Genomic DNA, 26,347 nt, shown 5'->3' with positions numbered 1-26,347 from the left:
CCTGGGTTCAGTTTCCTGATCTGTAAAATGTTGGTAGAAGGTCTTTTCCAGCTCCAGACCTGTGATTCTACAATCTTAGTATGCTGTCAAAAAAGTCTTTGTTGTTCCTTTAGAGATCACATTCACATCCTTAGGAATTTTGCAAGAAAATTATCTAGCACGTAGAAGCACTTAAAGGACAGAATTGTGCCTTTGTACAAAGCTCTATTAATTTATGTTGGACAAGATTGCTTTAGTATCGAATGCTTGGAACACAGTGGAATGTCTTGCTTTACTTTACTACAATAAAACAGATTTGAATATCCTCTAGGTCAATTCAGATCTCTTGAAATATGTCAACCTTAAATAAGACCTGTCATAACACAATTAGTCTATAAGGTGCTGCTCTCTAACACTAGTACTTTTTAAAACTATAGCATAAAAGAACACAACCTTCAAGACACCTATTCATTCTAACTCTTCAGTCTTTGTATCATGTTGCACTTTATTTTTCCCTCCCTCTTTCCTTTCCTTCCTTCCTCTTTCCCTCTCTCTCCTTGCTCCTCCTCCTCTTCTGTCTCTCTCTCTCTTTGTCTCTATCTCTGTCTTTCTCTTTCCCTTCTTTTCTTTCCCTCTTTCTCTTTTCCTCTCTCTCTCTCTTCCTCTCTCATCATCAACTAATATTTATCTAGTGCTTTAAAGTTTGCAAAACACTTATGTTATCTCATTTGACCCTTTTAACTTTAGGAAGTGGATATTATTATGCCCATTTCACAAATGAGGAAACTTCAGTCAAGGAGATGTTAAGTAACTTGTTCAGGTTCAACCAGTTACTAAGAATTAATATAGGATTTGAATTCAGGCCTTCCTGATTCCATCCTGACATATTGTGCCATTTTCTTCTTCAGGTAGATCTCTACAAACCTATGTATACAATACCTGTCTTGCCACTACTTTACAGTTCCATATGGTAGGAACTTGTAACCTTGACTTTTATTACTTACTTAAAAAAAAAAAAGAGCTCATGCTCTCTTTCTATACATGTAATCAACATATAATGAACTCTTCTCTCCCCCTACATGTGTGTGTATATGTGTGTATATGTGTATATACTATATACATATATATGTATATATATGTGTGGATATATATATATATATATATATATATATATATATATGCACATATCATGGCAAAGTGACAGAGATTCAAAGGTTGGTTGAGTGATGATTACACTATTGACCCCATTACACATATACTCCCCTGGATGCATGTTATCCCTTTGGGATATCTTCTGAGATTCCATCTGTATTCAGATGCATGGGACAGGAATGAGGGCCAGAGGCTTTTAGTACAGTTAGCTTAGGTCCTTTTCCCCAGAGGTTCTGGTGATGACTAATGGATAAGGAATATTATTACCCTAAAGTATAATTACTAGACCTTAAACTTGAAGAGAGTAGATTTTGATTTTTCAGTAATCCCAAGAGTGAAACACAATTTTCTGTGCAAAGTGGGTATTTAACAAATGTTTGTTGAGTTGAATTGAATTGAACACGTCTAATAAAATGTATTGTTACTGATATAGCTATAGTAATAATACATTTGTAGAATATATGAGCATCTGTAGAATGCTCAAATTAAAGCATTTTATTTAGATTAGAACTGATTTATTTTAAAATTTCCAGAGATAAATAACTAAGTTATTAGATGATGGATATTTCCCCCCACTACAGAGTACACAGAATAAATTAAGAAATGTTGCCTATTTGTTTTCTTCAATCAATGTTATTGATTGGAAAAATTTACTTCCCTTCATGCATAAAATAATGTACGTTATGCCCAATACACTGTGATTGAACTTAACCTGTTGACAAGTTATTATTATTATGCTTCTTTCCTTACTGACTATTAAGATTACACCCAAAAGAAATCACTTTCTTTCCCATTTGAGTCAGTGTATACTTTTAATGTCTGTTGCATTCAGAAAGTACTCTGCTAAATGCTGAGGACAATGCAAAGATATATGGCATGTTCTCTGCCTTCAGAGATTTCATAGTTTTGATAATTATAATATGTTCCAGAACTATCCAAATTCAAATAATCTTTCATCTTTAAAACTAGAATTGAACTTCTGATCACTGGATATGTGAGTTTTTCCTCTTATCAGCAAGAGAGCACCATTGAAGCACATGGACAAATACATTAGTTATCCCTTTTTTTCTTTGCCTTTTTTTTTGTTGGTGAGGCAGTTGAGGTTAAGTGACTTGCTAGTAGGTGTAAAGTGTCTGCAGTAAGATTTGAACTCAGGTTCTCCAAACTCGGGGGTCTTATTCTATCCACTGTACTATCTAGCTGCCCTACTAAGCCTTACTTTTGCAGAGATTAGGATTTGTTTTCTTTTTCCTTTCCGTTATGCATTTTCTTTGATTACATCCTTTACTTTGATTCTTGAAAGACATTTACAGGAATCATTGTACTTAAAGGGCAGGCTTGAATGAGTTGTGATCTGCATTCACACTGATGCAATCAAATCTATATTGAGTTTTTAAAATAATAAATGTAAAATATTTCACTGATTTATGCTGTAATTTTGAGTAATTACCATTTACAATTGAGAGGTTGATAAATTGTGAAGCCCTAAAATGGATCTCTTCCAACTGTATTTTCTAATACTCTATGATTATATATTTTAAAAATTTGGCTTTAAAAATTCACATCTTAAAATTTAAATATTTTTGTCCCATATAGAAGTCCAATTATTATGTCACTGTACATCAAGTGAGTATAGAGAAGTATCAGTCCCAGCACCAGCAAAATGCCTGAGTGTGGCCTGAACCAGATTAAAATATAATTGGGAAATGTTTAATAAATGAAAATACAATACAAAATAGATAAAAGTTGTAGTTTTCTAAGGACCATTATCCATTTGTTTCCATCTGAATTTGATACTACTATCTAGAGGATTATGTGTTTGATTTGAGAGTCAGGAAGTCCATGATTTAAATCTCATCTCTGCCACTTAGTACTTATGTGACCCTGGGCACATCACTTGGACTCAGGGCCTAGGGTAACCCTAAGATTTATTGAAACTAGGTTGCCTGAATTGGTGAAGGGAGCTCTCAGACCAGACCAGACCATTATACTGATGAAATCACACATCCTTCATGAATTCATGTAAAGATATATATTTGATTCATTGATATTGAAGTTAAATTTAAAATAAATTTATGAGAATATGAAGAACATTTAAAATACTTATTTGGACCCTCGGCCTAATCTGTCTGATTGTAGCAGATATTTCCATTTACTCTACAAATCTTTCTTTCATGGAACACAGCCTTGTGTCTTTTCAATTCTGAAAACTCATAATAGGGTAGTTTCTTATAATTGGAAAAATGTATGGCATACCTGATTGATGCATGCTCAAATATTTCCCCATTCTTCCTCTAAATTTATAAATATATATTATGTATATAGAATTTAAAAATAGACCTACTCTGTTACTTTCAAACAGATGATGACCTTACTTCTTTAAAAAAAAATGCTTAGTGGCTATCAACCACAGTGAGATTTTTTTAAAAAGTGTGACATTTAATTTGTGAAATTCCCAAGTTGCTTTCTTCTGCCACATTCACCCTCTTTCTTGAGGAATACTGAAAAGGACATTTTGCCATTATGTGCTACAGGAACAAATTACCATCATCACCCTCATTATTTCTTATTAATGTTAGGGGAAGGGTATGGAAGGAGAAAAAGGATTGAGAACAATCTTTGAGTTTTCTATGACTTTTCTATTCAAAATTATCTTATTCAGCAGAGAAACAGGGTTTAATAATATTCCTTGTCAACATGATAATGATTGCAACATTAAGTCAAAAGAGGCATCGTCTAGTTAAAAACAAGCTGATTTCATGAATTCAGCTGCATTTGGTTCACTCCCTGAATTTACTCAACCACAAGGGGGTTTTCTCTTTAAATGATGTCTGGGTCTTTTTCTTTCCTTATTGTAGCTGTGCCTATAAATTTGAGGTTTATCCAGGTAATTGGGATACTTTTGATTATAAGGTCTACTGCGTGGGGGGGTGGGTGGGAATAGAACCACAGAATTAGGAGTCAAGGGATCGGGCTCCCAGTCACAGCTAACCCTGTGACTTTCAGCCAGACACTTCATTTCTCCGAGGCTCATTTTTGCTATCTGTAAAATGAGAGAATTGGTTCAGATGATCTCTAGGATACTCTAGTTCTGTGATTTCCAGAGGAGTGTCTCAGCATTGAAGTAGCCGGGTTATCCTGAGGTTTTCAGAGGAGAACATTTAACAAAAGATTTTTTGGAGAGGGGGCAGACTCTTTCTTGTTTCTCTCCCCTTCATCTCCTGCATTCTTTGAGTTGCTTCCTTGCATCACTCTAAAACATTAACAGAACTTCATCATAGGAGTTGTGCCCTCATTTTCCGGCACACATTGAGTTCCCTGCCCACATTGTTTCTTAGGGAGAAAAGCAAGTATTTCCTTTTTAAAACAGTGCACAGGAAGATTTTTTTTTGTTTGTTTCAGTTTTCATTTCTGTTCCGTATGTAATTGCAATGTTAGTATGGGGGTGGGCAGGGATGGGGAGGGGCTGCGTCCTTTTTTGTGTGTTTCTCAGTTTTTCTTAAAGGCACATAAAGAAATCTGCACAGCAGGTATGGGTGGCTCTGATTTAACCTACAGTCATGGGAGAGTTAGTAGAGCATAGGGCTACTTTTTTCAGTGACTGTCAGTCCTGAAGCCATCATAAGGAACTGGAGGGCAAGGAGGTAGGTGGAGCTTTTTGGTTCCCTTCTCTTTTCTCTCTCCTGCGCACTCTCTCCTTCTTTCGGGCTTGTCTCTCCGTCTCTGTCTCGCCCTCCCTACCCCTCTTTTCTTTCTCTCTCTCTCTCCCTCCGTCCCTCCCGTCCTCCCTCCCTCCTCTCCGTCTCTTTCCGTTCCTTGGGGTGGTGGAGTAAGAGTCTGCTCGCAGCCTGTTAGAATCACCTGCAGTTTCTGTTTGGGCTGTATACAGTGAACAGAGCACGGAGAAGGAAAGAAAGCACCAGGTGCCATGGGCCAGCTCTGCTGCTTTCCTTTCTCGAGAGATGAGGAAAAAATCAGTAAGTGTGACTTGTGTGTGTGATGAGTGCCCGACTCCTTCATGCTGTTGTCTGCTAAGCGAGTTCTTAGTGCCGTGGGGAAAGAGCAGAATCATCAACTCTGTGTGTGTGTGTGTGTGAATGAAAACGACTGATGGGTGTGGAGTTCACAATCATCTGTAAGATCATGCTCAAGAGGGGATGTTAAAGAGATATTAAAATAACTTATTTCTGGCTTCCCCCTCCCCCTTCAGTTTCTGAAAGCTTAGCTTTACTTTTAGGACTAGAGATGTTAAAATTCACAATTAGGGGGAAAATGATCATAAGATACATAGTAGGAAGTGGGCTACATATTCTTCTCTAAAACCAGCATATTCTCAGGGCAGGCTCAGTGATAACATATAGTGAGTTTTTAAAGCTGGATTTAGAGAGAGAGATTTTGCATAGGTTGATACTATGAGCTGTCTCTGCTTTGTTCTTTATGGAAGTAATTCAGTTAGGTAATCAGGTTACTTTGAACAAGTAATGAAATAGTTGGGCTGCATTTCTGCTGATAAAAAGCCCTTAACTGAATGTTTTTAAAGGAACACCAAGGGTTCTACATCTGTTTGTGGTATGCACAGCAGGCATGAGTAGAAATGATGAGAAATGCACTGGAATTTTTTATTCATTGTCAGGGTGTATATTCATTCATGTTTTACTAAATTAGCTGGAATTTTGGTATTTTAATTTATTAGATGCAGTACCTGCCATAAATTGGCTCTTCACTAGAATATTTACTTTTGCCTCGTTTTCTAGTAAGTATGTTTCCAATCTTCCTTTAAAAAGTGCAGCCAAATTTTTGTCACGTTATGACTAAATTCCATTTCACCCAGGTCTACAGAATTTTGCAGTAACTCATCCAAAGAATCAAAATTTCTGCATCTGGTTTATATTTCCTGCTGTTTAATCCTCAGGAAACTGGCTAGGCTCAAATTTTTTAAATAATTAAGCTTACCCTTCATTTATTCATTTGCAAAATAAACCAGTTTATATAAAGCTTGCAAGCCAGCCACACAACATATTTTGAATATAGTGTGGACATTGAAAACGTGAGCTTTGATTGGAATTTAGAGGCAGTGTTGTGAATATTATTTATAAAAAAGACTGTACAATTTGTGATAGTCCTGTGTTCAGAATCTCACATTGACCTTATATACAACCAGCTCCATATTATCACTTCACAATAACTAGCTTTGATGTCTCATTTATGAAATAGGCAATTTGCATTTTCAAACATCTCTCAAAATGGCTTGTACTTCCTGAACATTTTCAGTTTATTCTTATCAACTCATCTTTTGGTGAAATCACCCCCTGAAACAACTTTGCCTTGAACAATTAGGAATGCAGAAGCCTTCCTCCCTTGGTGCTCCCTGCAAACACACATTTTTTGTTGACTGGGCTGCCCCTTCTTCCTGACTTCTTCCAAATGCAAGTTTATTTCCATTCTCTTTGAAGTCAGGTTTCAAAGCAAAGTTATTTCTTACTGCCTGTATCCTTCCCTCCATGTCTATGGATTCCCTCACGCCACTGCTGAGAGCCATGTCTCCTGTACTATGTGAGGCATGTCCTCATTCATAAATGGCTGTCAGCAAGTGGTGCACCCTGCATGTGAAGTCATAATCTCATTTCTAAAAAAGAAAGTGAAGGTGTCTGAAGTAAGAGATCTCATCCAAGCAAAACAAACCACTGTCAGGATCAGTCATTGAGCTTGCTCCCTCTCATTCATACTCTTTCTTCTAGTCTTGTCATTGTGCTCCTGTCTCTTCTGCTGGGTTTCTCCTCTCCTTGTTTGACTTTCTGTTTTTATTTTGGGGACTTCCCCCCATATATTACCATATATGTTTCCTAAAGCTTTTTGTTTGCTGCAGGGAGGATTAAGAGTGTCTATGGTAAAGGCTCAGGTGGAAAGATGAATCCCATGCTGTGCATGGAATGCATACTAAGAATGCTTTTTAAAAAAATCATCAGAGAATTCTTTTCATACATTTTTTGAGAAGTACTTATCCAGTGCCCAGAAGGTACTGTTAGAAATTCTTTGAACATAATGCCACATACAGCATATATATTAGTTCTAAGTATGAGGTCACCAATCCTGCAAATTGGTTTGATTTCAAAGGGAAAAATAGCTAAGTTCAGGAGCCACAAGGACATTGAATATCTGAGAAAGAGATCGAGCATGTTTCATCCATTCATCCATCCATATAGCTTTTCATTTATCTATCTATCCAATAAACATTGTTAACTGTCTACTATGGACCAGGAATATATACTGTGTAGTTCACATTGTTCACATACAGTTTGATTTGAATAAGGGAGTGGCCCTGAGAGTGAGTTTAGCAGAGCTAGAATTGTGGGTAATTGATGAAAACATGTTGTAGGGGAATGTTTGAATTTGTGGATATCATTCTCAAAATGCAGGTGAGTTGAGAAGCCCGAACTCAGCAGTGCTACAGGGATACAGGAGCAATATAGCCCCATGGCAAAGTGGTAAGAGTTCATTAACTTTTTTTCCCTCCCTTTTTCTTGTGCTCCTCCTTTTTCTCTTGGTGGTGGTGATAGAAGAAATTTAAATGTCATTTGCATATTATTGCTGCTGGTATCTATGTATAAAAAAAATCCACAAGCATCCAGATTTGAAAAAGAAATTCAGACTGTTGTAATCCCATGCAGACCCCTCAAATCTTTAGGAAAGATAGTCAAATAAGGTCAAGGTAAAATAGCCCAGAATAGAATTTAGGAGTAAATTTAAATTTTCAATTAATTCACTTAATTAGAAGTTCTATTTGTGTTCTGAAAAACTTCCTACTTAAATCTTTTGTAATAAATCTAGTAGTAAATGTAGAATTTAATTTGAATTTTCTGTAACAACTAATTGTAGTACTTCAGAATCATCATTTTGAACATCAGAGATTCATGTGTGAAATGGAGATGTGAAAAATATAAGAAATTCAGATAAATGTATACTATGAAGCAAGTTGTAGTTTTGAATAAATACTTCATACAAGCTTTTTTCATTTATCTCTTATCCTTAGAAACTAAGTGTGGAGGAAAAATACTCCAGTTAATTAAGGGTGTCTACATTTGTGTTTCATTTTAATTGGAATTTTGATGTATACGCTTAATTAACTTAGTTCTTCTCATAGAAGAAATCAAAGGATAAAAGCAAAAAGCTCTCTAAATAGTGAACAAACATTCTGCATGCTCCTTTCTTGCTGCAAACTGGTATCTTTATGAATGGAAGTCTTTTACCTTAAATATTAATTATTTCATTAATTCTGAATGCAAAATATTTTTGCATTCACATTCAATAAGTTAGGAATATTTTAATACTTTATAATAAATATACTCACATATAAACCTTATATGTATGGTTGAATTCATGCATTTCAAAAGATGAGTCAGCAATCTCAGGATAGCCCTTTTTTGTCTGACAACTTTGGTTGTTCTCACCTCATTTGTAAAAATTAGGCTAGATTGGCCTTTTGTTGGATGGGGCGTCTTTCCTTATATACATTGAATACATATGGTGATTGGTGTTAACAGTCTCAATAATTTCCAATTTTTATATACTCCTGTAGCACTTATTATTTAAATTGCTTATTTTCCTTTAGAATATGATATATTTTGAGGTATTGATTCTCTTTCCTTCTCTCAGAATAAGAGCCACATTTTATTCATTTTGTACACTCAATGCTTTGGTCAGAGACTACACGATACTTGGGTTTAATTCTTTTTTTAAATTTCACAAGTACAAGATGGAGAATCTTAACTAGACAGTCAAGTAGTTTGTGTGAAAATTATCTTTTGCTTGTTAACAGACTACAAATTCAGTATGAATCAACTGTGTGATATAACATCCAAGAAAGTTAATGTTCTCTTTGGTTGCATTATAAAACATAGCTTGCAGTAATAATGAGGTGATAGCCATTATTTCTTTAGTAAGACTTTATCTGAATATTGTATTTGATTCTGTATTCTTCATTTTAAAGATGAGGTTGATAAACTGAGAAGTATCCTACAAGTTCTGTAAGAACCATAGCATTATAGATCCAAAGCTAGAAGGACCCTCGAAGCTCATGTACATCAAACCTGAGGCCTAGAAAAGCCAAGTGATTTTCTCAAGCTGCACAAAAATAACCAACATTTCATGTAGCACTTCAAGGTTGACCGTCATAAGAATCCCATTATATATGACATGGATGGCTTAGGTTGCATAGCTGGTAAATAAATGCCCAAGATGGAATTCAAACTCATGTGTTCTTGATTCCCCAAGTTCTGCATTTTATTCCCCATGCTTTCTCACCATAGTAAGTGTAACAGGTGGAATTAGAATGAAGTTCCTTGACTATAGAATCAGTGCTCTCTCCTCTATACTAGATCTGTCATTAGGAAAAAAAGATTAGAAGTATCCCACTTGTCATCAGAGAACAAAACTAGATGGAAGCAGCTAAGAAGCAAATTTAGGTTTGTTAGAAGGAAAAATATTTGGAACTATTTAAAAAATAGAATTAGTCAAATATAGAAATATGTTTTTTCTGTGATTGCACATATATAACATCAAATTGCTTACCGCCTTAGGAAGGGAAAATAGAAGGAAAAGAGGAAGAAAATTTGGAACCTAAAATTTTATTTTAAAAAATGAATGTTTAAAATTGTCTTTACATATAATTAGAAATATAAAATATCAATTAAAAGAAAAGATAAAAACAAACGAGAAAAAAGAACTATGTTTTACATGTTTGCACATATAAAGCATATTAGATTGCTTACTGTTTTAAGGAGGCAGGATAGAAGGGAAAGAGGGAAAAAATTTGGAACTCAGAATTTTATTTTAAAAATGAATATTTAAAATTGTCTCTATATATAATTGGAAAAAGTAAAATGCTACTTAAAAAAGATAAAAATAAACAAAAAGAATAGATTTTTTTACCTTGGGCAGTGATGGGGTTTCTCTTGATTGGAAATCTTCAAACAAAGGCTGGATGATTGCTCATGTCTCATGTATTAAATAGACAAGATTTATTTTAAAGGTGTGGATTGGACTAGACGTCCACTTAGATCTCTTCTTGTTCTGAAACTTTGAAATGTGGATGACAATAGTAATTATGATGATGAATAAAAAGTAAAAACTATTCTTACATATGATTATTATTGGCACCAATTCTCAGTTTGCTGAACACAATAGACTTCAGTATAAAAAATGTCATCAAAGTGCTGAATTTATTATATAACTCAATTCAATATTGCTGACTTTTCAGAGAGGATTGAATAACTAATATATTGGAACAAATAATATAATTGAACTTCACATGCCACTAGTGAGTTGACCCTAAGCAAATATATGATAGCCACAGCCAATTTTCTCTCACTCCCCCAAAAATAATGGCAGGAGATGTATATATTTCTTTCCTTTTTTAACCTTGAAGAATCATTTGGCTGATCTCAGAAGGGCTAGACCACTTATCCTGATCTTTGTCCTGTACCAAGTTATGTAGTTTGGACTGGTTTCAATCTTAGGAGAGCATTTCTCTAATGAATGGTTAGGTTCTTTTTTTTTTCATAATCACTGGGGGGACTCATTAACCTTTCTTCAACTCTCAGGTACTATTTTCAATATAGTAAATTAGATTATAATTCACACCTAGCTAGGGCTTCCCCAAAAAGAGGTAATAAAAATCCCTAAATTTTAGTGTATAATATGAATCAAGTATGGAGGAGATATACATATATAGAGAAAATGCTAAGCCTAAAAGAATCATAAATTCATATTAACAGAACAGAATTCAGTAATGGGAACTTATAATTACTGGTAAAATTTGCTAAGAGGCTAGTACTCTGAACTGATCAGAACATTAAGGAGTTGTAAGACTGTTTTAAGTCTTATTAAATTTTAAGCATTTTGTCTTTCATCTTGGCTTAATACTATTTTAACAATTTTTAGTACATGAATTCTGGTCAAACAGCTAGACTAAAAAAAATGTTATTAAAAATGCAGAAGCTTCCCCTGCCACCAGCCAGATCTCATCGAATCTAAGACTTCCTGAAGCTTTGGATTCATGTAGTAGCCTCTAAATCCTGACAAACTAGGAAAGAAGATAAAAGAGACAAAAAAGCCACTTGGAAATATGCCTAATTCCTGCTTCCATGTAGGTCAGGTGATTATGACGCCAAGTTAAAGAGCCTGTCTTCCCCTCATTTTTCAATTGAGTCTCATGATACAGCCTGGAAAATCAAAGGAAATACTTGATCTTCTTTTAACAGACCCTGTACTGTTTGTCCACTTAGGGCTTACCACTTCATTTTGGCATTTTAAAATGTCTTTCAGTATTGGGCTACCTTATGGCCAGACATAACCAGGAAATTCCCCCAAAGACCCAAGCCATTGCTATATCATGCATTTATATACAGAAATTTCTGGGGACTTGTTCTTTGGATAAAACCCTTATTGGCCAGCGTGGGAGCCCAGACCTAAAGTTTTATTTTGTTTTGGTTTTCTGGTATTAAGAAAATCATTTACTAAAAAATCTTTTCCTCCTTCCTTTTCCACTGAGAGCGTTAAAGTTCATATTAAAGGTACTTCCTTCCCTCCTCAATTTATTAAAAGGGAAAGTTTACCTAGAATATACAGTATTGCATCTTCAATCTCATCGATGGAGATACTCTCTCCAAGAATGCAGATCCTCCCCATGCTGTCTCATTCTGAGACCCTTGTCTATGTTTTCTTAGAACTCCTCCTCCTCCTTCTCCTTCTTCTCTTCCTATTTAGAAGTCTAGCTAAGGGCAGCCATCTAGCTCTTTTGACATGAAACTCCTAGAGCCCTGGAGCTTTTTTTTTACCATCAATTATTGTTAGTCTCATTTCATAATCACACATCTTGTTAGTAGCTGTTTTGGCTACACAGTTTTTTGTTTGGAAATTATATGCCTTTTGTTCATTCATTGGGTGAATGAACATTCAATGTCTTTTCTCCCCAAAGTCTGTGATATTTTGTGAATTGTAGGTAAATCTACAGCTTCAGTGGAAGAATATTGTTGTGTAAAAGGTAGATTTTTTAGTGCTGGAAAAAAGTGACGTTGCCAAAAACTTTACATAAGTGAGGGAGAAATCCCTCCTCCCTCAGTTGATATAGTCAAAAGATAAATCACAAATGAGGAGTTATAAATGTGTTAATAAAGTTTAACTACCAATTATCTCCTTAACAATATTCAAACATCTTTCCTGTTAAATAGGAAAGATCAACACCATTGTTTGACTTCAAAATAAAGCATAACTCTGAGGCTAAAAAGTGAAATTATTAACTTTGTAGAGAGTTATAGCAAGAATCAGTAATAAAGGAGGGTTCCTAAAAAGGAATTACTCTTAGGAAATACAAGGTATTTCTCTCTCCTCTTCCTTCCCCTATCTGCCATGGCCTCAACTACTACCCTTAATCATTCTCTCAGTGACATCTAGCAGTTGAGGATTTTTATAAAAGTTAAAGGAACAACTGAGGGAGCAGAGAAATAAATACAGTCCCTCAAACAAAAAGTATCTTCAAGCAATGTGACTTTTGTCATCAGAGAAGAGAGCTGGCTATAGATTCAAGAGAGGGCTAGCCCTGAAAATTGATGGATGAGGTAACCCGGCGACCCAGGATACCAGACTAAGCAACTTGCTTAGCAGAGACACTAAGAGTCTAAGAGGGAACTTTGGGACGATTCCATGAGAAGAGCCAAGAGGCTCCTTGGCCACATATTCTATTTATGTGTGTATCTCACTACTAGTGTCCTCCAAATTTGTATCCACATTTCCTGAAGACATTGTGTATATTTGTGGGGGAGTGAACCTTAGGCTTATGGGAGGGTTCCAATTTGTAGCTTTTGTACTTCCTATGTCACTTGTAAATGACTTTGCTATGAAGTAATTGTGTCTACTGGTATTACTATTAGAGAAACTGAAGGGACTTTATGAGCAACGGAGACCCATATGTTCCTCCTAAAATTCAAAATAGTGGTTTCCCACTGGGAGCACATATTTGAAGAAGTATTCCAGAGAGGTTTCTACATAAGCTACATTTGATATTATTATTCAAAGGATTATTAAACAAAGTTATTCATGTTTTATGTCTTTGTAACAAAAAGTTCCATCTTATTTTGCAGTACAGTATTCTTATAATGAAACTATATGTCTCTGCACAGTCATTGAGAAATTAAAATTATGTGTCACTCAGTAACAGAAAGATACATAGTAGAAATATTCCAGGAGAATTACCCTAAAGAAATGATATAAAGAATTGTCATCAGAAAGATTCATGACCAGAAAAGATAGCTCATTATTGACAAAAGATAACCCAAGCACTTTATTAATTTCCACACAATGTCAGAGAAACTAGAAGAAAGTCCCTAATACATTAGATAGAGGTTTATAGAATATACACAAGAGCCACTTGGGATGAATAGTCATGGATGTGATGAGGTTTAGATTTAGGGAACCAAAATGAAATTAGGGTTTCTGGTGGTCAGGGAGTTTAAATGAGGTCTAGTGTGGCAGGTTCGGGGTTCAGGGAACCAAATGGAGGGGTTTGTCTCCCCTGCAACCCCTTAGGATTCAGCACAAGGTAGGGAGTTTTGGGGACTCCCTTCTGGAGGTGCAGAGGTTCTCTGTAAAAAAGAGGTTTATTATGGGGATTGGAAGTAAGGTTAAAGTCTGGTTAGGGAAATAGGTGAAGGTAAAGAGAGGATAGCACTGGAAAGAGTATTCCAGTGGACAGAGGTTCCTTGGGATGCCAAGCATGGTATGGCTGACATGTTTGGAACCTCTGCAAAGAGAGGATTTTAGTTTGGCTCTTTTTATAATGAGAGATTTAGCTAAAGGGGGGCCCATGGGTGGAGTCCCAGATTGGTTCCTCCCTGGCTTTCAGCTAGGACTAGAATTTGAATTGAATTCAATGAGTTTCAGGACTAGCCCACCCCACCCAGATAACAAAGATGAAACTGTCCTTGGGGCAGGGTCCCTCACTGAGGCAGAGTTGAAGATTTTCTCCTTTAAGGATTTTCAGAGTTTCGGGGTCCCCTCTTCAGATGGACATTTTGTGTATATTTGAAGGAAGCCCCCATTTTGATGAGACTTCAGAACACAAAAGTAAATATTGAAGCATGCTTTTAAAGGAATCTTGAAAAATAGGAAATACTTTTCTGGAGGAGAACCTTTAAGGCAGAGTTTTACTACCTAGAAATGACATTTTTGTGGTCAACAAAGGTAAACACAGTAGGAATTTGTATTCTTTACACTAGTAATCTCCAAACATTTTTGAAATTCACCCCTACCTAAAGATTTTCAAGCATACACTATCATTGTATGTGTAACATTTGCCATGGTGATCTAACCCTTCTATTCAAACTAGTTAGTTAGATCCCCAAGGCATAGTTATGTTGTCTTTCTTAGAGATCTGCAAGTTAGCTGTGAAGAAATGAGAGGAGGGAGAGACAATAAAGTGGGGTAGGAGGAAGTGATATATCTCCTAATGCCATATTCCTTGTGATTTTGTCAGTTGATCATTAATTAGCAATCCAGATTTAATTAGATTTTTTAAAAAAGTATATTTACTAATGTAAGATAATTTATACAGTTGTTACAAACATTTTCCTCAAAGTTTTGACACCTTTTCCCACATAGAGAATTCAGGGAAAAATGGGTTCAAACTTAGAAAGTATACATGACAAAGGGGTATCACAGTTCCTGAAAATCCTTTTCCTGGAATCCTCAATACGTTCTCTTTAGGTCTGTGTAATTTATTTGTTTGTTTATTTTTACTGCACTCTGTTAGAAAATATAAACCAGTCTGTTCTTGCCTCCTGATACTGACATTGCCACCAATTTATTACGATCCCAGAATTGGTGCTAAGATGTCATTGAGAAGATGGGTAGCCCCACAATTTCCAGACATTTTGAAGTTTTAAAGATCTTCCTCTGTCTAAGGTGGGGAGAGGGGAACAAAGAAGCTAAGTCTGAAGGATTTACCTCTAATCAATTCCTTATTAGAGATAACAGTTTCTCTTCTCTGTTGAATATAGAAACACCTGAGTTCAAATTTGACCCCAGACACTTAGCTGTTTGATCATAGGCAAATAATTTAACATTTGCCTCAGTTTCCTCATCTATAAAAATAGGGATTATAGCTCCCACCTTCCAGGGTTGTATTCTGAGAATCAAAAGGAATTCAATACCTGAGTTCAAATTCTACTTCCATTACTTACTAGTTCAATTCTAGGTAGGTTATTTAACTGATTCAGTTTTCTCATCTGTAAAATGAAATCATAAGAGCTCCTACTTTCCAAGATCAAATAAGATAATAGTTGTTAATAGCTAAGCATAGTGTCTGGCATATAGTAGGTATTATGTAAATATTAGCTATCAACATTATTAAAGATAGAGTCACATATCTACATAAACTATTCTATATTTACCTTTTAAGTAAGTCAAAGGAAATAGTAATAACTATGAAAGTTTGGAAATGTATTTCTTTCTCACCACTATTATATTTGGAACTAATAGTGAATGGGGATGAGAGGATAGCCAGAAGCCAGAGAATTGGATAGGAGTTTCATCATCAGCCTTCCTGTGGTGTTGCCAGGGGCAATATCAGCTACTGATCCCTATTTTTGTAAGTGAAATGATAGAAAAGCCAGTGATTTTGTATGGAGACTGTAATTGCATTTTGCAGTAGTTCCCCGAATCTTGCATAATGATATCAGCATCTCCATTGTCATTGTGAACAGTATAGAATAAAATTAAATGTTATTCTTCAAGAACAGACTGACCTTCATCTCCTAAACTATGTCTACTATGAATTAAGGAGGGGAAGAGTATAGATATGCCTCTAATTGTTACTCTAAGTTACCAAACCATATATACACCAAGAAGTTCTCTACCTTTTCTTATTATTTTATAAGATGAATTGAGTGTATTTCTAATAACATGATCTCCAGTGGTCTAGTTCAGAGGGTTAGAGTAGCAGTAGCAGATTGATAGGGTAGAAGATGATTGGGTTAAAGCATTATCAATATAATAAAGAAAGAAGATTTTTATTGTAGTGATCGCGTTAGTACCCTAGATATCTTAGAATCAGCCGAAGTCAGGATAAGCAAAAGTCTTTATTCTTGGTCTTTTGGGGTCGCTGTCAGGGGATTAGATCTAGAAATCTCTACACCTCCTTTCTCTCTCTCCACCACCAAAGAAAGATCCTGCCTCTCCTACTCCAACCTTCTGATCTCTCTTCCCCTTCTTTGTCCACACTCACAAATCCAGCCAGCACAGAGTTGAGTAGGGTCATTCTCCAAGCCTGTTAATAGAGAATTGTCCAATTGGTAATTAGCCTGAAGTGCTAGGTTATCTCTGTTGAGTGTATCTACTCAGTTCTAGGCCTTTACATTTTATTCCTCCTTTTATAAAACCACAAGAGGAATCCAAATTGTATATTTAGACATCAGTGAGATAGTTAAGTCATAATGGAGTTATTGGTGTATGGGATGGCCTTCAGGGTACTTCTCACATAAATCCTACTCTTTCTATGCTTGGTCATCCCAATTCACAGTTTTAGTTTCTAAATCTATACTTAAGATAGATAGTTGCATTCTAATTAGCCATAACCTACCAAGGAAATTAAAACTCTCTCACTTTTTCTTTTGTGCCTTTTATTTCCCATTTAATTAGGAGGGATAGAATTGAAGTTTGCCCCTAGAGGAGAATTGTAGTAAAGGATAGTTCAGTTCAATTTAATGTGCTTGTAAAGCACCTCCTATTTGAGAAACAACATTGATTACAGAGTTGGTGTCAGAAGCAAGAAAACTTGGGTTCAGATTCCCTGTTTTTACACTTAATGACTCTACGATGAATTAGCCACTTGATATCTCAGTGCTCTTGGCAATGCTCTTATTGTAAATTGTAGTAATTATTAACTGTTCTCTCTGGAAAGTTCCTTAAATCAATAAAATCATAGATTCAAACCAAAACAAAATTGTATAGAACAGTATATGGAATAAGAAGATATATAAGAATACTCTTTCCTCTGCTGGAGCTAACAATCTAGTAAAGAAGATGAGATATCTATATCAGTGAAGATGAGAGAGAAATAGGGAAAAATTGAAAGTCTCCAGTTGCTAAAAGTGTCCAAAGGTAAAGGCTTCTTGGGTGCCTGGAGATTTCTTCAGGCCCTAAGACAGCTATTATAGTCTTCGCACTCCTTTTTTTTTATACTCTATCAAAGATGTTTAAGATTGTCTCTCTGACTCTCCTCTCTTAATTTCAACCTATTTCTTCTTCCCTGTCACAGATTCTCTCAACTACTTGTCTCACCCAACATCTGATAAACTAATGAATAAAAATTTTTAATGGATAGTGACTTAATGTACTACTCTTTGGAGAAAATTAGCTTTTTTTCAAAATGCACAAAAGAAACGCCAAAAATAGAATTTTGGCATTCAACAATAATCAACTATGGGAGATAAAGCTATGTTCCTATTATATCTAATTGCAAGATGCTATTCTCAGCACTATTAGAAGCATATCTTGGAGTCATTTCCTGCTATTTCTAAGTCAGACTTCCTTATGAATTTAGGGCTTGAAAATTGATTCAACATAAATCCTAGTTTTCCATTCATCAGCTGTTTATTCCGAGTAGAAGAGTAGTCCAAGAAGATATCATATAGAAAACTAACAAAAGAAAGTGTTGTGTAAATATAATTAAAATGGATGTTAACTTAGTAAAATTTAGGGGTCTCTTACAGGAACAAAAGGCAATCAGGTAGTGCAGTGTATCTTTCTAAGTTCTCAGACTCTTAGTGGTGTGATCCTTGGGAAGTTACTTAACCAATTTTTTTCCCTCAGTTTCCTCATCTGTAAAATGAGCTGCAGAAGAAAATGGCAAACCATTCCAGTGTTTCTATCAAGAAAATCAATTCAGAAGCAACTTCATACAGAGACAGGAGGAAGTTAGAATTCTATAGCTTCCTTTATATTTTCAGCTTTCTTTTCTTTGAGATAGGATGCATAGGAATGTTATTCCTAGGGGAAAGGTGTTCTTAATAAGGAAAAGAGCTTTTATTAAGTGTTTGATACTATATTAAGTACATTATAAATATTATCTCATTTAGTCCTCACAACCATCCTATGAGATATATATGCAGTTGAGAACACTGAGGCAAATAGAAATGATTTGTCTAGGATCATTCAGTTAATAAAAGTTTGAAGCCAGATTTAACTCAATATTTCCTCACTCAAAAAGACTAACCTCTGGCCTCTATGCCCCAACTGCCTCTGTTAAAGACAATTCAAATCAAATCAACGAGCATTTCTAAACATGTACTATGTGCAAAACACTATGGTTGTGAGGGATTCAAAGATTAATATTAAAATTTATTCCCCTCCTTTGTAAAGGTATCCCTTTAATAGGTGAGCTATGACAGATAGGAAAGGAAGCCAGATAGTTTCTGTACTTGATTCTTGAGATTCTAAAATGCATCTGATAGTGACGAGAGTTAGGTAAGGGGTACCTAGATGAAATTAGGGTTAATTGAGGTCTAGTGGCAAATTCGGGGTACAGAGAGTCCAATAGAGCTCTCCTGCAACCCCTTTGAATTCAGCGTAAGGATATAGAGTTAAATGAGGTCTAGTAGTGACGCAAGAGTTCTCTGTAAAGGAATTTACAGACCCAAAAACCTAGATTGATAAAAAAAAAAAAAAAAAAAAAAAAAGGTTTATTTGAGGTTTGGAAGTAAAGGTAAAGATAGAAAGACGCCAGAGCCAGGGCTGGCGCCGAGCGGACAGGAACTCTTGGCATAGTTGGTGTGTGCTATGTTTGGGGCTCCTGCAAAGAGTGGACTCCAGTTTACCTCTTTTATAATGGGGGGGCAGCTTTTGGTGAAGGGGCCCATGGGTGGAATCCCATCTTGGCTCCTAACTGGTTTCAGGTTAGAATTTGAATAGAATTCAATGGGTTTTTAGATAAGGAATTGTTTGTGTTGGGGTGGGGGTTGGAGAAACCTGAGCAGATCATTAGAGTGGGGGCTGGGAAAGCCCAGATATCTTCCTTTGGGATTCAAGGGGGCTGGGAATTAGAAAGGAATCTTAACCCATATCATTAGGTATTCAAAGTAGGCTTGGTCAAGTTTTTTTTAACCATTCTTTTATTCATTTTTATACTCCTGATGTTTACATTTTACCTTAAATTATGTATTGATATTATAACCAATGAATGTAGCCCAACAGAAAAGAGATATTTTTTTCTCTATCAGATCATATTTTTTTTCTCTATATTGGCCTGGCTTAAGATGTAATTTTACCTTTGATCACTGCTTTAGGCTCCTGGTTTCTCTTTTACATCAGAAAATAGAGATTATCTAAAGTGCCCATGTTTAGAACTTTCTAACTTCTCTGTAATAAACAGTAAATTCGTACTTTTAGTCTGTTAGTAAGAACTATCACTGCCTGTAGCCCCAGGTCAGAATAAAAATTTATTCTGAGATGGATTATTTAATCCCCTGACTTATTTAAATTCTGTATTCAAGCTAGTCACTGGCATCATCTCAATTATACTCTTAAGTCCACAATTAAAGGCATAACACAACTCAGAGCTAATTAATATTTTACTTAGAAAACCAATTTTTAAAATACTGTTGAAAATAGTTAATGAAGAGCTTTGAAAAAAGGAAAATATAAATTTAAATGTGTCTGTCCTTTGATAAGAAAATGGAGGGGAAAAGAGGTACTTTGCCAGTTATTTGAATTCTTATGGAAAAACAGTTGTGTCAGTGAATGGAGTGGTGAGCCAGGGAAGACTCCAGCCACTTACATTCAGTGTCAGTCACAGACTCCCAGTCTGTGCTTCTTTATATCACAGGTAGAAAATTTGTCTTATTCCTTAGAGTCTACAATAGGTCCCCAGTTCTTATGGACCACAAATCCTAGGATCCATGACAAGGGTTCAAAAACTTTTTATAACTGCAGGGGAATTCATCTGAACTAATCCAGATAGCCTATTAAAATTTTCTGATGTCAGAGGAAAGGTAAAAGAAAGCTACTTGATTTAAATTTACTGACTAAATAGATCCTAGGCACTAGCTTTAAAATTAAGATAAAAAAACAAAACAGTCCTATGTTCCCATTTTACTGGGAAGAAAAGGCATATGCATAAATAAGTAAATATATAATAGTTTGTCTACAATGACCTTTAACAACTAGAAATAGGATTTAGGAAAGACCTAGTATTTGAAAAAGTCCTTGACCTGAGCCTTGAATGGAGCTAGCTAAGAATTGCATGACACAGAGGTGAAGGCAAAATGTCATATTCTAAAGAGAGGAAAGAAAGCAAGTCAGTCTTTCTACATTGGACAGCTCTTAGTATGATGAAATGCTTGTGTACCACAGTTTTATAAAGGGAACAAATATAATTAAGGCAGTTCATTTCAGGCTTGGGAAATAGCCTTGCAAAGATACAGAAATGGGAGGTACTATGTCATGTGCTAAACAGGGAGAAGCAAGTTAGCCTAGATTAGAATAAAAGTTTTCACTGGACAGCTCTTGGAATAATAAGATTAAGTCCAAACACAGATGTTGTCATAAAACAGCTTAATAGGATTCTTTTGTTTATATTTTTCAACAATAAATGTACAACTCAGTGATTTTAAGTGTTCTTAAAAGATGTATAGTATGTACTTACTAAGACCTTGCAATGTGCATCATATTGGATGCTCTAGGAGATTGAGAAATTGTTTATGGTACAAGACAAAGAATGATAGACATAGAGTCAAGGAGACCTGAGTTCAAATTTGGCCTTACACACTCACTAGCTGCATAACTCTGGGCAATTCATTTAACCCTGTTTGCCCCAGTCTCCTCACCAGACCTGGGGAAGGAAGTGGCAAATCACTGCAGTGTCTTTGCGAAAACCTCAAATGAGGTCATGAAGATTGACTCAAAGCCACCACCACCACTAGGACATAGCCCCTGCCTTTAAGAAATTCATATTCCAAGATGGCTGATAAAACAAATACATGTGGCCCAGTGTCTTACAGATTGAAGGTACAATAGAAATTCATAGAAAGGAAAGATGAATAATAGACTAGAATAGTCAGAATCCAAGAGAAGATTATTAATCCAAACTATCTAGAAAATCCACAGCTCAGCTGCTTTATCTCCTAAAGGCTTTCCTGCTTCACAAAAGACAAAAAAAAAAAAAAAAAAAAAAAACAGAAATAGGGAGCAATTAAAATTGTCTGGTTGCTAAAAACTGTCTCAGGAAAGATGCCTGGAAACTCTTCAAGGACCATACTCTAATATGGTAGATAAAAACAAATGTATATGACCGACCCAGTGTTAAATCGGTCTTATAGACTGAAGTAACAATAGAAATTCATAGGAAGGAAAGATGAATAACAGGCTAAAATAGTCAGAATCCAGGAAAAGATTACTAATATAAACTACCCAGAAAATCCACAGCTCAGATGCTGCAGCTGGAGCCTAAAGGCTTTCCTGCTTCAGAAAAGACAAAAGAACAGAAATAGGGAACCATTAAAATTGTCTGGTTGCTAAAAACTGTCCCAGGAAAGATAAAGGTCACTTAGATGCTTAGAAATCCAAGGCCCAAAGATCTTAACTACATAGAATTTCCTAGGTCCTAATTTTTTTTAAATCTATCATAAATACTTCAGATTTCCTGTTTGGAGAGATAGAGCACAAAGATAAAGGATACGAAAGAGAATCCATTTCACTCTTTTCTTCCAGGCTCTAACCTTTTGCTCATTTACTGCATTTTTGCCAGCTATTTCTATTATCTTTGTCATTACTATTGACTCCTATCTATGGAACAAAAGGCTAGAGGCTCCTTCCTTCAGGAAAATTTGAATCCATTATGCTTTCTATGTATTGTCTCCTTCAGTAATGATAGCTAATATTTATACAGTACTTAAATTTTTTAAAGCATTCCATTTGTGAGGTAGGCGCTACTATGAACATCCCTGTTTTGTTTGTTGTTGCTATTTAATAATTTTAATTGTGTTTGACTTCTTGGTAAAGATACTGGAGTGGTTTTGTTCTCTAGCCTATTTTACAGAGGAAGAAACTGCCTTACAGTAGGATTGGTACAATGGTAAACTGAGTTCCAAGAAGCACTTTGTGTCAAGCAAATGTTTAATGGGGAATGATGTCAGGAGGCAGCACAGACAGACATGGGATTGAGTTTTGACACCATTTCCACATTCAGGTATACTTTTCATGGGAATTTTCAGCCAGCCTGGAGGTTTGGCTAAAGGGACAGACAGCCCGTAGCATATTTTCAAAAACAAAACAAAAACCCCAATCCCTTCCCCCCAAAAACAAGTCTGTGATGGCAAGGAGTAGTGAGGGACGTGCTATTCAGACTGACAGTGTCCTTGAGATTTAGTACCTGCCACAGAAATTGTTGTTCCATGTGAAAATAAATATAAAGAATACAAAATTGTCCTTTTCTTTTTAAAAAGACTGCTGTAGTGACTTTTGCTGATTGGAAAAAAGTTCAAATGATCTAAGAAGCCAAGTAACAGAGATACTTTAAGCCTAGTGTTATAGTAATTATACTTGTGATAGCATAATTTTTGTAACAATCAAAATACTGAAGCTCATTAATAACATTCAAGACTTAAGATATTAAAATTGGGCTTTATTTTTAAATTTCTTAATTCATACTGTCAGGAAAGGGGTAATTTAGGGTTTAATATTAGGTTACACCTTTCCAGTCTGAAAAATTAAAAATAAAATAATGCTAGTGTTTATGAAAGATGTATATTCCTTTAATACTTCTAAATTGCTAGTAATTATAAGTAATCAATGTTTCTAATAATTGCTTCTAGACTCAAGTATATAGTTTATTTGATCTTGACTATTGCAAAATTTATCTACAGCAGAGGTCTAGGATTATGTGGATAGATTCCAGGGACTTTGCGATCACAGATAAGCCCTTCTTCCCCATTCCAATTTTTTTTCATGTGTAGTTTCTTTAATCAATAACTAAAATTTAATATTTTCTTCAATTATGAATGTAGATAACAAATATTCTGAGAATTGTTCCATTGTTTTCACCAGACTGCCAAAGGAGTCCATGACACAAAAAAGGTTAACAACTCCTTATCATTAAGGAGAATTTGCATGGCTTAATGTAGGCTCCATTTAATTGAAGATTATAGAAAATCAGAATTTGTAGTCTCATTCAACCACTAATCTTCGTCTACTGTGTTCAATGCTATAATAGATGTTCTAAGATCAATCTATTACAAACTGTTTCCAAATTTCTTTCTAATTAGATTTATCGATTTCTTAGAAATTGTAATAAAAAAGTATCCTTTAAATTAATTATAAGTTAATTATTCATTAAAACACACTAGAACTATGTAATTTTTCACTAATATTCAGTTCTCATCATATAATTTATGTAAGTTATAGACTTTTTGTAGAAAAAATAGAATTGTACAGTGTTCAATTAAGCTTTCTCTATCAAACCCCAAACTCATTTAAGTTTTTTTTAAAAATTCATGGCAGTTATCTTAGATATTTATAACTATGCTATTTGCCTTTGAATATAACAGATGGATTAGAAAGGAGTTGATCTCCCTTAATTATTTTAAATCAGAGTTTTTACATGACTAGCTATTGCTTTTCACTATTTGTATTGCTAACAATAATAGTAGTATGGCTGATGTATAACATAGTAGATTTCTCTCTTCATTGAATCTTTAAGTTTGACTGTCTTAAGAGCAGTCATTAGCCTTAATTTTTTTTTCTAATAAATTCTACTTCTGATCATTGAAGACAGCTGAGATTTCAGTTCAAGTCATGTAACTTCTCAACTAAGTAGTTAAATTCTCCCCACCAACTGTCTAAGACAGAAGTTTTTTAACGTTCTTGTGTCATGGGCATGATTAGCAGTCTGATAAAGCCTATCTTTCGCTTTCTAAGAATTCTATTTTAAATTGAATAAAATTTATGGGATTATGAAATTACCAATTACAATAAATAATTATATTAAAATACATTATCAAATCAGTAACTACATCAAATTATTCTAATTCTATCAAAAATTTTTTGTTTTTATTGCTATTTTTTTATTTTAATTATTTATTGCTATAAATACAAAATAAGAAAAAATAGAAAAAAGAAAAACAGAAAAGGAAAATAAAATAAAACAGAACATTGTCATGTGTCCAACAGAATATCAGAGAGGATTAAAAATATATAAGAATACATTTCCAAATCAAGAAAGTATATATAATAATATAAGAAATTATATTCATGAGTGTCCATATTTTGTTTGCTTCTTTGTTAATTGTTCTTTTGTTCTCTACTGCATACTTTTTAAACTTTATTCTTTTTTTCCTCTTTCATCCCACTCACTTCCCCTAAGCAGGCTACACTTAACTACAGATATATTTATATATATACACACACACATATATTCACACCCACCCATAGGCCCACACACATATAAATATATTTATATACATAGAACAATATGCATACATACCTACATATACTCCGACACACACATTTATACATATATATATATACACACACACACACACACACACACATACACATAAATATGCATCTGCAATGGTATTAATATGGTTGACATATAGTACAGATTTCTCTCTTTATTGAATCTATAAGTTTGAATTTCTCTAATATCAATGATTACTAGCCAAATTGTTTTTTCTGATAAATTTTACTTCTGATCTTTGTTGTAGTGTTTGAGTATATCTCTTCTTTCCTATCTCCCATAAGTCTTCTTTAATTCTGCTTCTTAACCTCCCTGTACCCACGGCTCCTTCCCTTGTCATCTTTCCTCACCCTTTGCTTCCCCATCTGCCCATCCCTCCCCCTCATTTTTTAAAATATACTTTATATCTTTCATGGTATATATGTAGTGTTGCCTATTTAACTCTTTCCTGATATGAGTAGGTTTTAAGAATTTAAGCCCTCCTTCCCCCTGTGTCTTATTTCTCCTTTGCACTTCATTTGTGTATCCTACTTACTATTTTTACCTTTTCCTCAATGGTTTTGCTTTCTTAGAGTTAGATCATACTGAACCCTGCCCCAATCTTTTAAGCTAACCAATTACTGATATAAATCTTAAACATATGGTATACATTTATTTCTTTGTAAAAAACATAAACACTTTGTCCATATTAAATTCCTTGAAATTAATCTTTGATATTGGCTCTTACATGTTAAATTTTCTATTAGTTAGGGTTTGATTAAAAAAGTCCTGAAAATCAGTAACTTTGTTGAATGTCAATTTTTTCATTCAATATTTTGGATAATTTTGCTGGATGGAATCCTTTTAGCTACAGTTCTAGTTCTTTTGATTGCTGGTATATATGATTCTATGATCTGTGATCTTTTACTGTGGCTGCTGATGAATCCTGTATAATTCTAATTGTAGCTCCGGGATATTGAATTTTTTTGTTTGTTTGTTTTTTGCAAAATTTTCTCTTTGATCTGGGGGTTTTGAAATTTAGCAATGATATTTCTATGTGTTTTTAGCAAAGGATCTCTTTGAGATGGTGATGGGTAGATTTTTTTCTATTTCTATTTTCCCTTCATGTTCTATTATTCCAAGACATTTTTCTTGAGTTATTCTTGCATTATTGTGTCAAGGTTCTTTTTTTGGTCACAGCTTTCAGGTAGTCCAATTATTCTTACATTTTCTCTTCTTGATCTGTTCTTAAATCTGTCACATAATCTATTTTTTCATTCTTTATATTTTGTTTTATTATTTCTTGGTCTCTTGTAGCTTCATTGGCTTCCCTTTGCCTAATTCTAATTTCCAAAGAATTATTTTCTTCTTTAAGACTCTGTCTCCTGGGACAGCTAGGTGGTGCAGTGGATAGAGCCCCAGCCCTGAATTCAGGAGGGCCCCAGTTCAAATCTGGTCTCAGACACTTAACACTTCCTAGCTGTGTGACCCTGGGCAAGTTACTTAACCCCAGCCTCCAAAAAAAAAAAAAAAAAAAAAAAAAAAAGACTGTCTCCTTTTCTAGTTGATTAACTTTTTTTTGTAATCTTATTTTTCTTGATTTTATTTTATTTTATACTTCAATTTTTCTTCAGTGTCTCTCATTTGATTTTTAAAGTTACTTTTGAGTTCTTCTGTAAATTCTTTCTGGGCAGGGAGCCATTTCATGTTATTCTTTGGGGTAGAAGAAGCTTT

At 34.8% G+C, this 26,347-nt stretch overlaps 1 protein-coding gene across 3 annotated transcripts in view; it reads left to right on the top strand.

Moving 5' to 3' along the window:
• Positions 1-26,347, top strand: part of AKAP7 (A-kinase anchoring protein 7) — a 154,800-nt gene that overhangs the window by 114,943 nt on the left and 13,510 nt on the right. The window contains exon 8 of one of the 3 annotated variants that reach the window (XM_074309823.1): positions 7,548-7,616. The exons of the other annotated variants lie outside the window; for them this stretch is intronic. Coding sequence (XP_074165924.1) covers positions 7,548-7,616 — 69 coding nt within the window. The remainder of the gene's footprint in view (positions 1-7,547; positions 7,617-26,347) is intronic. 3 annotated transcript variants of the gene reach the window in all.

Source organism: Sminthopsis crassicaudata, chromosome 4 (genome assembly GCF_048593235.1).
Source record: "Sminthopsis crassicaudata isolate SCR6 chromosome 4, ASM4859323v1, whole genome shotgun sequence".
NCBI lineage: Eukaryota > Metazoa > Chordata > Mammalia > Dasyuromorphia > Dasyuridae > Sminthopsis > Sminthopsis crassicaudata.
Note: the sequence above shows the minus strand (reverse complement) of the source record. Positions and strands in the feature narration are given on the sequence as shown.